This window comes from Podarcis bocagei, assembly GCF_964188305.1.
Source record: "Podarcis bocagei genome assembly, chromosome: 1".
NCBI lineage: Eukaryota > Metazoa > Chordata > Lepidosauria > Squamata > Lacertidae > Podarcis > Podarcis bocagei.
The window spans coordinates 50,812,041-50,825,454 of NC_138125.1; the positions used below are offsets into that span (position 1 = coordinate 50,812,041).

Genomic DNA, 13,414 nt, shown 5'->3' on the forward strand with positions numbered 1-13,414 from the left:
CATAATCTAGGGAATTAAAGCCCATCTGTTTACAACAGATGCACATGACCACTAGAACATGACTTGTCCCTTGTGGATCTCTTCATTTTACCAGGAGTATTGATTAAAACCCCACAGTGCCACCCCCCTGCTTCAACCTGACTACCAATGCGTTATTGTTTTGATCCTTTCAGCATTCTTCATTACACCACACTAGTGTCTACCTGGATAAGCAACATTGGCTGACTGCCAGTTGTTTTAATAAGCTTTGGCAACCTTTCAAGAATGACTTTAATGCACACTCAAGGCAAACAGTGCAAGCCTCAGGATACTAAAGCAGGTCAGCAAACAAATCCCTATCGAAGTACATACCCAATCACAACAATCCCTCTGTTTCTTTTGGAAGTGGGAAACTTCCTGCTACTCACCTCTAAACATTTTTCAATATTTTTTGTTTTTTAGTATCTTCTCCGCCATATTACTATAACTATAATCTCCCATTTTCCAGCCTCCAGTTTCTGTTTTAAAAAACATTTCTTCATTTATTATTTTGGACATCAAATTTTCAATACTAAGGGAAATTTCTCCAGACAAGGTTTTCAGCAGTGCAGTTTTCCTGACTGTTGGTCTAAAGGCTTTCTTCATGCCTTCATACATTTTGCAAGTGTTGCTGCTTTCAGCAGTGAGTTGAATACTCTGACACAGCCGTAGCCAGGAGTAACTGGCACATCATCTGGCAATCCACTGGGCATCTCTCCTTGCTTTTCTCAGTGCAGCAAGTGTATTCTTGCAGGGCGCACACTTGAAGTTTGCAAGAGCCTCGTGCTCTGCAGCAATAACAAGCTCCATGTCCTCAATGCCATCCTCAAACCAGTCAGGGATCTGCTTCTGTCTTTTGCCAAAGGAGGATGTAGCTGTATTGTAGGTTGCCTCTTTGATGTAGTTCCTCCTTTTTTCAACACTGTCTCTCAATGGATATTGTTCGATGGAATCAGAGAAGCAATCCCAAAGTTCAGGTACTGCTGGCAGTATTGATTCATGGCCACACAAATTGTGATATTGGTCAGTCCTCTTTGGCTGCAGAAGGATCTTGCTCACCACCAGAGAGTGATCAGTGTTGCAGTTGGCATTGTGATAGCTCCGTGTGACACAAACACAGTTCAGTATTCACCACCTGGTGATAATCAGGTCCAGGTGGTACCAGTGGCCTGACCTGGGATGTCTCCACGACACTTGCTGTTGTTGTTTTAAATTTTATTTATTACATTTAGACATACGGCATTAAACAGTTACATAAAATGAGAATGAAAATAAACAGTCTATGTAACATTTCTGATTATATTAACAAAATTATTTATATCTTATTTATTACAGATATGAAATTATGTATAACAATGTGGATGCTTAGATTGTAACCATTAGTAAAAGGTATTTTCTTATCAAGAACAATTTTAATTTTTGTCAAATTGCATTATACCATTGCTCCATATTCAAAAATTGTAATGATTTCCATCTCTTGACAATGGTTGTTTTTGCAGCAATGAACAGATGTGTTATGAGTTATTTATTTCCAATTTGCAACATAGCATGACTATACAAATTAAGCAGAGCTAGTCCTGGAGTCATGGGAACTGTTTGCCTTGTACTTAACGGTATTTCAGTAAATATGTTTTTTTCCCAAAACCTTTCTATTTTTGGACACTCCCACCATATATGCTGATATGTCCTTATAGTGGGTCTTCCTCCCCAACACAAGGGAGAACTGTCCAGTTTTATATTAGCTAGGAATCAAGGTGTTAAGTACCAGCCATGTACAATTTTAAGGGCTCTTTCTTTTGTTGTTGCCGATATAGATTTGTATGACGCTTTAATCCACAGACTGTTCCATGTCTCCTCTTCAATTTCTAAATTCCAATTTCAATTCCCACCACCTTCTCAAATTTTGCTGAGGGCAAAATTGAACCTCAATAATAAAAAGGTAAAGGGACCATTAGGTCCAGTCGTGGCCGACTCTGGGGTTGTGGCACTCATCTCGCTTTATTGGCCGAGGGAGCCGGCGTACAGCTTCCGAGTCATGTGGCCAGCATGACAAGCCGCTTCTGGCAAACCAGAGCAGCGCACGAAAACGCCATTTACCTTCCCGCCGGAGCAGTACCTATTTATCTACTTGCACTTTGAGGTGCTTTCGAACTGCTAGGTGGGCAGGAGCTGGGACCAAGCAACGGGAGCTCACCCCATCGCGGGGATTCGAACCGCCGACCTTCTGATCGGCAAGTCCTAGGCTCTGTGGTTTAACCAACAGCGCCACCCGCGTCCCTAACCTCAATAATAGATTTATACAAATATGATATTAATCCATTTGCCGTTATATTTTATTTGACTATTATTCCTATATTGTTAATTGCCTCATGACTTCATTTTTAACCTGGGAATTTGTTTTAAAGGACCTTAATTGGTAACGCATGGTATTTCTATTTCACAAATGAATTTGCATTTCCTTGAAGGTAAGTGGTCATCCATTTTTTGTAAAACTCTAATACGGTTTGTTTCCACACATCTATATTATAGGCTCTATATTTATCTTTAAAAAGTACGGTGGGTCCTTATCAGAGAGATGTTGTTTGCAGATGATGCATTCTTGACAGCACACTCTGAGGAAGCTCTACAGTTTCATCAACCATTCTGCCCAAACCTTTCTATCAGCCTGACAGATACCAACATTCTGGGACAGGGCGTTTTCTGCATTCCACGCATTAGCAATGCTGACACATCTAAGGTAGTAGGTGATTTTGTCTATCTTGGCTCCACCATAACTAGCAACCTCTCAATCAATGCTGAACTGGATAAGCATACTGGCAAAGCCGGCTATGGCAATAACTCGCCTTTCCAGAAAAAAGTATGGGAGAATGTGATGCTAACGACCAATACCAATAATAATAATAATAATAATAATAATAATAATAATAATAATAATTTATTATTTATACCCCGCACATCTGACTGGGCCTCCCCAGCCACTCTGGGCGGCTTCCATAAAACCAAAAATACAGTAAAATCACACGTTAAAAACTTCCCTGAACAGGGCTGCCTTAAGATGTCTTCTGAATGTCAGGTAGTTGTTTATCGCTTTGACATCTGCTGGAAGGGCGTTCCACAGGGCGGGCGCCACTACCGAGAAGGCCCTCTGCCTGGTTCCCTGTAGCTTTGCTTCTCGCAATGAGGGAACCGCCAGAAGGCCCTCGGCGCTGGACCTCAGCGTCCGGGCAGAATGATGGGGGTGGAGACGCTCCTTCAGGTATACTGGACCGAGGCCGTTTAGGGCTTTAAAGGTCAGCGCCAACACTTTGAATTGTGCTCAGAAACGTACTGGGAGCCAATGTAGGTCTTTCAAGACCGGTGTAATATGGTCTCGGCGGCCGCCCCCAGTCACCAGTCTAGCTGCCGCATTCTGGATTAGTTGTAGTTTCCGAGTCACCTTCAAAGGTAGCCCCACGTAGAGTGCATTGCAGTAGTCCAAGCGGGAGATAACCAGAGCATGCACCACTCTGGCGAGACAGTCCGCAGGCAGATAGGGTCTCAGCCTACGTACCAGATGGAGCTGGTAAACAGCTGCCCTGGACACAGATTTGACCTGTGCCTCCATGGACAGCTGTGAGTCCAAAATGACTCCCAGGCTGCGCACCTGATCCTTCAGGGGCACAGTTACCCCATTCAGGACCAGGGAATCCTCCACACCTGCCCGCCTCCTGTCCCCCAAAAACAGTACTTCTGTCTTGTCAGGATTCAACCTCAATCTGTTAGCCGCCATCCATCCTCCAACCGCCTCCAGACACTCACACAGGACCTTCACCGCCTTCACTGGTTCTGATTTAAAAGAGAGGTAGAGCTGGGTATCATCGGCATACTGATGAACACCCAGCCCAAACCTCCTGATGATCTCTCCCAGCGGCTGCATGTAAATGTTGAAAAGCATGGGGGAGAGGACAGAACCCTGAGGCACCCCACAAGTGAGAGCCCAGGGGTCTGAACACTCTGAACACTCATCCCCCACCACCACTTTCTGAACACGGCCCAGGAGGAAGGAGCGGAACCACTGTATGACAGTGCCCCCAGAAGAAGGTCTAGCAACCATGCTTGTTGAGCATGCTGCTTTATGGTAGTGAGACATGGGCAACTTAAACCCGCCTCAACGCCTTCCACATGCACACTGTGTCAGGAAGATTGTGGGCATCAAATGGCAGGACAAAGTCTCAAACATCCCCTGTATGTTCACAGTCCTGTCTCAGCAACATCTATGCTGGCTTGGTCATGTCAACAGAATGGAAGATGGCGGGATCCCCAAGGATGTGCTCTATGGAGCTGGCTTCAGGCACCAGGCCCACTGACTGATCACCTCTGCAGTACAAAGATGTCTGTAAATGCAACATGAAGGCTGGCAACATTTGGAATCCCTTGTAGATTACCACAACACCTAGAGACAGTCAATCAGGTTGTGTATCCCCACAGTGACCAGAGGAGGAATGACCAGTGGGAGGAGCGCAGAAAGAAGAAATGGCATGGTACATATGCATCAGCACCACCCGATGCTTTCATCTGCCATACCTGATGTCTTTATCTGCCCCAGCTGAAACAAAACACCTTTCCTGTATCTGGAGCCACAGCTGGCGCTGAAACTCTGCAATGGTTTGACTTCACCCACGAAGGCAGACTCTTCCATTTCCATGTAAGAAATGCAGATATATAAGCTATTCGCAAGATGGCTCCAGAAACATAGGCTGTGGGCGCCATAACAGAATGTTTAGTCTCTTTTTTTTAAGTTGCACATTCGATTTATTTTTTTGAAACACATGAACTAATGCATAGTTCACATCTGTGACACACTGTTAATAGCACATTTTTAATAGCAATTCGTAATTGAACAACAAACACATATGGTGCTCAACCCCTGCAATAGTGGCAAAAATTAATATTTACAAATACTGGTGTGTGTGTGTGTTTTATGCAAGGTATTGTGCTAGCTTTGAACTTACATGTTTGAGGTTGGGAGGGAAGGCAAAGTGGCACATGGAAGGCAGCAGCCAGCAATCTCACTTTGGGATCAGACAGTGATATCATTTTGGGGTGGGGGGAAGAGGCAAAGTGACAATGTGAATTGCCAAAACAAAGGTAATTTAAAGCACTAAAATCTCAAAGAAATACTCTGATTTAAGAAACAAAGAAGACTGAAGAAAGTTTAGCAGCATCTCCTAGAAAAAGCCCTCAGTTTGAATGTAGGCTTATAAACCTATCTGGGGACTTAAAATACTGCAAGGCAAGCAATAATAATAATACACACTTTCCTCTCCATCATATATATAGGTAAAAGGTAAAGGACCCCTAAACGGTTAAGTCTAGTCAAAGACGACTATGGGGTGTGGTGCTCATCTCGTTTCAGGCCGAGGGAGCCAGTGCTTGTCCACAGACAGATTTCTGTGTCATATGGCAAGCATGACTAAACTGCTTCTGGTGCAATGGAACACCGTGGCAGAAGCCAGAGTACACGTAAATGCTGTTTACCTTCCCGCCGCAGCGATACCTATTTATCTACTTGCATTGGTGTGCTTTTGAACTGCTAGGTTGGCAGAAGCTGGGACAGAGCGATGGGAGCTCACTTTGTCGCAGAGATTTGAACCGCTGACCTTCTGATCAGCAAGCCCAATAGACTCAGTGGTTTAGACCACAGTGCCACCCGCATCCCATCATAGGGAGAGAGAGAGAGAGAGAGAGAGAATGATTTAACAAACAGCCTTCTCCAACCTGGTACCCCTGAGCTATTTTGTAATTCCCATTAGTCCCAGCCAGCATAGCTAACAATTTGGGATAATCAGAGTTGCAGTTCACCAGGTCTGGAAAGGCTTACTTAGCATATGAGTCACAGTTCCCACTTGACTGACTGCTCATATGGAAATGCCATTTATGTGATTTTGCCACTTCCCTGCTACTTTCGGGAGGGAAGAAAACTTGCCCAATCTTAGGAATGAAGGGCATAGTTAAACTATACCTTCAGATTCCTGAAACTTTAGACACATATTATAATAGCATTAAGATGCTCTAAATGTTATCTTCTACTTCAGTATACATGAAAAAGATACATATATTCTAGGGTTAAAACATTAGAGTGGGTTGCTTAGCACGTTAAACAGTATCTGGCATCAAACATCTAGAAATAATAAATTATGAGATTATATGTACCTGTTTACCTGTACATTCCAATCTAACTCCTTGTACTCTGTCCAATAGAGACCCTAGACAACTAGATTAGAACTAAATGTCAAGCATAGTATTTACATTCCTGTGTCAAGATAAGATGGAGTGTTAAGAATAAGATGTAATTAAATGATGATTGAATGCATACTTGAATGTGTAATCAGTATGTGTGTGTATGTGTTTAATGTGCAAATGCATCTGTTTATAAGTTTACAACTATAGTCATTGCTGTGAAGAGGAATGCCAATAGTACATTATATTGAATCCAGGGAGAAATAGAAGTTCCCAGCTTCACATCTTCAAAAATATGAAAAGTACCAAACAGCACCCCAAGCAGGGCTTTTGCATCCTGAACCACAAAACTGTTTCTTTTTAAAAAGGGTGTGTGTGTTGAGATTAGTTTCAAAAGTGTATGATGGAGCAAGAGAACTCTACTGGTCAAAGAAAGATGTCAGAAGTTTCACTCAGAATGCTCAGGCCCTTGGGTGCACCTAAAATGGCTTTCCAAACTGTGACTATGGAAGGCTGTAAACAAGACACACATAGGAATGCTCTGCTGGCTCAGTCCAAAGGTCCATAAAGTCCAACATCCTGTTTGCCACAATGGGAAACCAGATGCCGCTGTGAAGACCACAAGCAGTGCATGAACTAAAAGCATGGGAAGCTGTGGTCTTCCTGATGTTGCTGAACTCTCAACTCCTATTGCAATTTTCCCCTTTAATAAATACTGGGTGAGCAAGGTGGCCATACCTTAAACCAGTGATTCTCAGACAGTGAACTGGGAGCCTGGGTCCTGAGAAATTTTCAGCTGGGCCTCAATGCTACCGTCTGCCAAGTGCCTCCTCACTTGCCTGCCCCACCCCCTCCTATTGATTTGATATTAATAGAAAATTATGTTGGCGATTGCCAACGGATGATGTCAAATACTTCTTCTATCTGCCATCGTTATTGACAGGCTGTGTGCCCCTGTTTTGTGAGTGATAGGCTTCTGCAATTTTCTGCCCTTTCAAGTGGGCTGTGGGGTAGAAAGTTTGGGAACCCCTGGCTTAGAAAACTTTGCCATTACCTTATCTTTGCAAAGAACAAAAACCACTATTGGAGTATGGATTTGACTTGAAAGAACACATTGGCAAAGTAAACATGCCATTTATTCTCCCTGTGCCCATTAAATAGGGTTGCTGCACTTGCACTGAGTATGGAAGTCCTAACTACTTACCTTCCACCAAGGGGGTGATGAAATTGACAGCAGCATGTCCTAGATTACACCAGAACTATGCCTATGATTCCTGGGTAGGAAAAAAATTAAGTAAGAGTGTTCTGGTGGAAAACACATAGTGTGGTTTTAATTGAAATCATTCCTGGCCAATGGATGCTTAAAGTAAGTGCATACAGTAGTTTTTTTTTTTTTTACAGCAACTGAAACCTTCTCTTATCTGAAACCAAGAGAAATTGATGATTTTTGCAACATTATGATTGTTTTCCAATTACATGGTAGATGACCAGTCAGAATCTGAACCATATTCATATATATCAGGAAACAAGTTTCATGGCATCAATGGAACTTACTTCCAAAATCCTGCTTAAGACTAGGCTGTAAGTTTACTAACTCAATAATTTCAGGATAGACTACATGTAGTACTCAGAGCTCCTTGGTGATGAGGAATATCTCAAGCCTTATTTCACTATTGTAGCATATCCATCACTCAATGGTTCTAGATATTAACTCTTATTTCAAGGCTACGCTTGTGCAGCCACTGCACTGAGATCAGCTATGCCAAAAAGTTCAAAGTGATCAACATTCACAAAAAAGAGCATAGATGTTAGTACCATTACAGTGGTGCCCCGCAAGACGAATGCCTCGCAAGACGAAAAACTCGCTAGACGAAAGGGTTTTGTGGTTTTTGAGCTGCTTCGCAAGACGAATTTCCCTATGGGCTTGCTTCGCAAGACGAAAACGTCTTGCGTTTTTTGCAAGTTTGTTTCCTTTTTCTTAACACCCTTAATACAGTTGCGACTTGACTTCGAGGAGCAACTCATAGAATGCGGTGTGGTAGCCTTTTTTGAGGTTTTTGGCGATTTTTGAAGCTTTTCCAAAACTCTTCCGACACCGTGCTTCGCAAGACAAGAAATTCACTAGACGAAAAAACTCGCGGAACGAATTAATTTCGTCTTGCGAGGCACCACTGTATTTACTTTACTTCTGTTCAAAGGTGAACAGAAAAATAAATTATAACCATGTATTTCTAAATACCAAACTATCACAAGACATATATTAGCCTACAGTCCAACCACGTTCTATATTACAGCAGCACTGGTCAAGTAATACTACATGTTCCAGTAATTATTTGTATGAAACATTCATAAATAACCACTCACTTGAAGGCTCTTACAATGAAATTCTATACGTCAACTCAGAAGCAAGTCCCACCAAGTTTAATGGGCCTTGTTTCCAGGTTAAATGGGCATAGGAATGCAACCTTAAGAAACTTTAAGGAATTAAACAGGCCTGGGAAGGGGGGAGTTGTGCTAAAGAAGTTGGAATATTTTTCTAGGTCCCTGAACACATTCTGGACAGGGCTTAACATATCCAGGAGACCTGGTACAGTGGTGCCTCGCAAGACGAAATTAATTCGTTCCGCGAGTTTTTTTGTCTAGCGAATTTTTTGTCTTGCGAAGCACGGTGTCGGAAAAGTTTTGGAAAAGCTTCAAAAATCGCCAAAAACCTCAAAAAGGCTACCACACCGCGTTCTATGAGTTGCTCTTTGAAGTCAAGTCGCAACTGTATTAAGGGTGTTAAGAAAAAGGAAACAAACTTGCAAAAAACGCAAGACGTTTTCATCTTGCGAAGCAAGCCCATAGGGAAATTCGTCTTGCGAAGCAGCTCAAAAACCGCAAGACCCTTTCGTCTAGCGAGTTTTTCGTCTTGCGAGGCATTTGTCTTGCGGGGCACCACTGTATTGTTGCAGTGTCTAAAGTTAACCAAACACCCTCAACCACGATAACAGCAATATACTGCACTAATCTACAGAACATTCCTACTGGTTGCCCTACAGTTGATTAACTTAATTCCCCAAAAATTTAGCAATTTAGCTCTAACCTGACAACTTTCAGAAAGCACTAAGACATTTTTTAAAATTTGAATTGAATTGTGGGAGTAACCAAAAAGGTAAGGATTTAACTTTTACATCAAATTATATTTTTAATTGTATTTTTAAATGTCTTGACAAACAACACTATCAAAGATCACATATAAAACAGGTAGAGTTTTGTGGACAAAGCTCTTAAACACACAGGATACCTTCATACTATTCACTATAGAACTACTGTATCTGTCTCACAATGAAAGGAAAGAATAATAACATACTTCAATATAATTGCTATGAATAACCTATTAGTACTTTTAGCATTTGCCTAACCAATCAATGCAACACTTATAGTACATTAAAATATTGATGCTTATAGACTCTTTTATAAAACTTTATGAATATGAAACAACTGAAAGATGAAGAGCTCATACTAAACCAATAAACTAACTTCCAATTATTTCTAAAATGCTACATAAGAAACACAGTAGCGATGATTATACCAAATCCAGAGGAATTAAAATTGGTTCTACATCATAAATTACTTTGATAATACCTACAGATTCCATCTGCAATTCTAATAAACATCCATCAAACTGTAATTATTAAATTACAGGAGGCAAAACTTAAAAGACACAGAAAACATTCAGGTTAAAATAATATGTCTTTTGAATCAGTTTCACATCTTTCTGTAGAATAGGAACTACACCAACCAGACAAATAAAGAAATTTTGCAACACTTGCAAGAAAATCATTACACTAAGACAGATTACTTTTCAAGAAGCATATAATCTGTACAACCATCATTTTTTTTTTATAATTTTTCTAAAAAATGATTAAGTCAAACAATTGGGTTTGCTTTATTCCCAAATGCAACATAAAGACGGTCAGAACTACCATTTAATAAAGTAAACCTGGCCCCACAAAACAAAATTCAAAATGTATTTGCATATACTTCCCCCTAGACATTTATGTGACTTCTGTAAGAACCCCTGCCTCTGAGAGTATAGATAAGGAAAATATGCAAATAGGAAGACAAAACAATTCCAGCAGTTTGAATTTCATACCTTGCCAAACCACATCTGCCATATTTAACGATCCAGTTGTCTAATGCCGAAGCATCATTAAGATTTATGTTTTTCTTACAGCAGCGGCTTCTAGAACTTTGTACTCTGCCACAATATTCTTGCAAGAAAGGCTTGACAGAAGGAAAAGGAAGAGAATTTCAAGCCTAACAACTACATTCTATTGGCAGCTACTGAAGATGAAAATCAGAGGCTGGTAGTTTCAGTACCAAGAGAAGAGAACAGCGCATCATCAGACTGGGATTTCCCAGTCACATTCACACTCAGGAAGGTTCCAAGTTGCTATTCATAGGCAGGCCATAGGCTCCCGCAAAATCTGGGGCAGCCAAGTACGCAGTACATGAATACAGAACCTTTTTTTTTAAGAAGAGAGGCATTTTTATTTAATACCACAAGAAAAAAAAAATACTTTGCTGTTCTATTTCTCATTCAGCTGTTTTATCTTCTCACATTCTGTAACAAGATTCCTTCAGGGGACAGAGAGTGGCTCTCACCCAGTCTCAATTAAAAGGAATATGAAAATATGTGCAAGAAAAATCTCTAGGGTTTTCCAACTCCCACTGGCCTGCCTCCCCCTCCTACTGATCATCACACACTTCCAATTTAATCTCATAGATCATTCAAACCCTCTAGCTTTGTCTTCAGCTATCTAAGACAGACATCTAGGCAGCCATATCACCAAAAAGAGAAATGGGAAAGGGGGAAATCAAAGCTCCATACTACATACTCACTAGAGAGCTATGCCCTGGAAGAAAATTCCCAAGTGAACAGAAGGCTGGTATTGGAGATCAGCCCCATTGGGCAACTGCCAAGATCCCAGCCCCTTAGGCACACTCACTGACACCAACCCTAAGTATCTATCTGCCTCTGAATGCCACAAGCCAAAAAAGAAAAGTCACCACACAAGATGTATTGGTTCCCTGCTTCTGTGTACAGGCCACCTTCTTTCAGTGGGGCCCAAAGCAGGCAGCAAGGGGAACACTTAACCAACCTCTCTCTCCAGGTGATGGTGAGAATTGGTCCCAACACTGCTGCTCAGAGAGAGCCGGGAAACAAGTGGCAGTGGCTGCTTGGGTAGGCTGGTGAGCAAGTGGCAGTGGCAAGCAAGAGTCACTGCCCCTACTCAATCACTCCTTTTCTCTGGTTGGCACAGCTGGGAGGACTGGGCCTACTGGGTTCAATTCCAATCAACACATGACCTGCCACCTCTGTTGCTTGGTCACCTGTGCACTTAAGTAACCAGGGCAACAAGCAGTCAATGCCACCCAACTCTTCCCCACTCCCTCTGGCCAGTGCAATGGAACCAATTCAATCCACCACACGACAGCAGCAGCTGCTCCCTGCAGCTTCCTTTGCTTCTGTCCACCTGGTTAGGAGAGCCAACAGCAGCCAGCCAGCTCACAGAGTCGCCCTCTGGGTGGCAAGGCTGGGCCCAATCCCTTCTGCCGTGCCACCCAGAGAAAGTGTGGAGGCGTCGGTAGCGGGTCCCTGGCTGCTGCCTTCGCTGCTCACTTGCCCGCTCGAGCGGACGAGAGGTGGAGGCGGTTGGTTACGAGGCGCCGGCTGCTGCTTCTCCCTCTGGGCAGCGCAGCGGGGGAGATCGGTCCCACTAGGGGAGGGGGGTAAACGAGGGGAGGGGGGTAACCAAGGGCATGTTACTGGTGGGGGTGGCATCCAGCGTTTGGAAACAGCCCTGCACCCATTAGCAACCCCCCCCCCACGCCTCCAAATACACACACACCGAGAGCCTCCTCCGGAATGAAATGGACCCAGTGTGAAGAAAGGAAAAATTTGCAAAGGAAAGCCACCTCGGCCTAAGCTGAAGGCGATCCCCTCCCGCGGTGAAAGCGGAGAGGGGTGCCCAGCTCGGATTCCTCCGGGGCCTGTGGGAAGCCAAGGCGAGCATGCCGCTCCTGGCCATGCATCCGCTTTCCCTGAGCACCTGGATCTCCCTCGGCGCCCGAGGCAAACCCAGCACCGCCGCTTCTCCCCCCTTTTTTATCCCCCCCCCCCATCGCCTGCCTTCCTCCCTCCACGCGGGTTATTTACGGGCCAGTCCCCAGCGGGAGCGGAGAACTCGAGGCTGCGGCACTGAACAGTCTCCCGCCCGCATGCGGCAGCAACAGCAGCGCCCAATCCCACCAGCAGCAGCCTTACTCTCGCTCGCTCGCTCGCCCGCCAAGCCAGCTTTTCCCGTCCTCCCTCTCTTCCACCTCAGCCGGCGACGCTGGGGACGCTGCCGAGGCCGAGCTCGGAAGGAAGCCGGGGGTGGTGGGGGGCGAGAGAGCGCACACGCGAGCCGGCGAGGGGCGCTCGGGCTCCGGGTGCAGCGGCGTCGGAGCCACGGCCGGGAAAGGAGGAGGAGGTGGCGGCGGTTGAGGCAGCGGCAATGGAGCTGGCAGCGGCACGACGGAGGCGGCGGCGGCGGCGGCTGAGGGGACACCCAGCGTGGAGCGGCCTGACCGCGAGCCCCGACCCGTAGCCACCTCTGCCCCGCTTCGCGGTCGCGGTTCGTTACCTGTGAGGACCCCGACGCGGATTTGGTGGTCGTGGTTCGTTAAAATCATCCCCTCCGACGCCATGTTTCCCAGCGCAGCCACCGCACTGACAGGGAGGCGGGTGGGGGGGAAATTAGGGGGGGGAGAAGGAGCGCGAGAGCGGGGAAGGGGAGGAGGAGGAGGGGAGAAGGGAACGCGCGGGAGGCGGAGCCAATGGGGAGAGGGGACGGGGCGGGGGGCGGTGTCAGGCGCCCAAGGGGCGGGGCTGCGAAGCCGAAGTGCATGGAGTGGGGCGGGGAGGGGCGGAACCTCGGGGAAAGCGGACGAACCAGGCTCGGCGGGGGAGGAGCCGAAAAGAACGCGGGCGAGTTCCTGGCCGGAGGAGGACTTCTCAAGTGCTGGGCTCAGGCAGCAGCAATCGAGCGCCGGGAGAGCGGGCCATGCCTTGGCTCGTTCGGTTCTGCTTCTTTTCCGCCTCCTCCGTCGGATCCGATTGGGCTGCGAGGCGCGTTGGGGGAGGTCC

General features: G+C 45.1%; 1 protein-coding gene across 20 annotated transcripts in view; it reads right to left on the minus strand.

Moving 5' to 3' along the window:
• GPHN (gephyrin) overlaps nt 1-13,088 on the minus strand; it is a 246,991-nt gene extending 233,903 nt beyond the window's left edge. For 4 of the 20 annotated variants that reach the window (XM_081164323.1, XM_081164318.1, XM_081164319.1 and 1 more), the window contains exon 1: nt 12,912-13,085. In XM_081164323.1, the coding sequence (XP_081020449.1) occupies nt 12,912-12,975 (64 nt within the window). In that variant the 5' untranslated portion in view covers nt 12,976-13,085. Of the gene's footprint in view, nt 1-12,911 lie in introns of all 20 variants that reach the window. The other 16 variants (XM_081164306.1, XM_081164305.1, XM_081164313.1 and 13 more) reach the window with 8 other exon arrangements.
• Between the last annotated feature and the right edge of the window lie 326 nt (nt 13,089-13,414).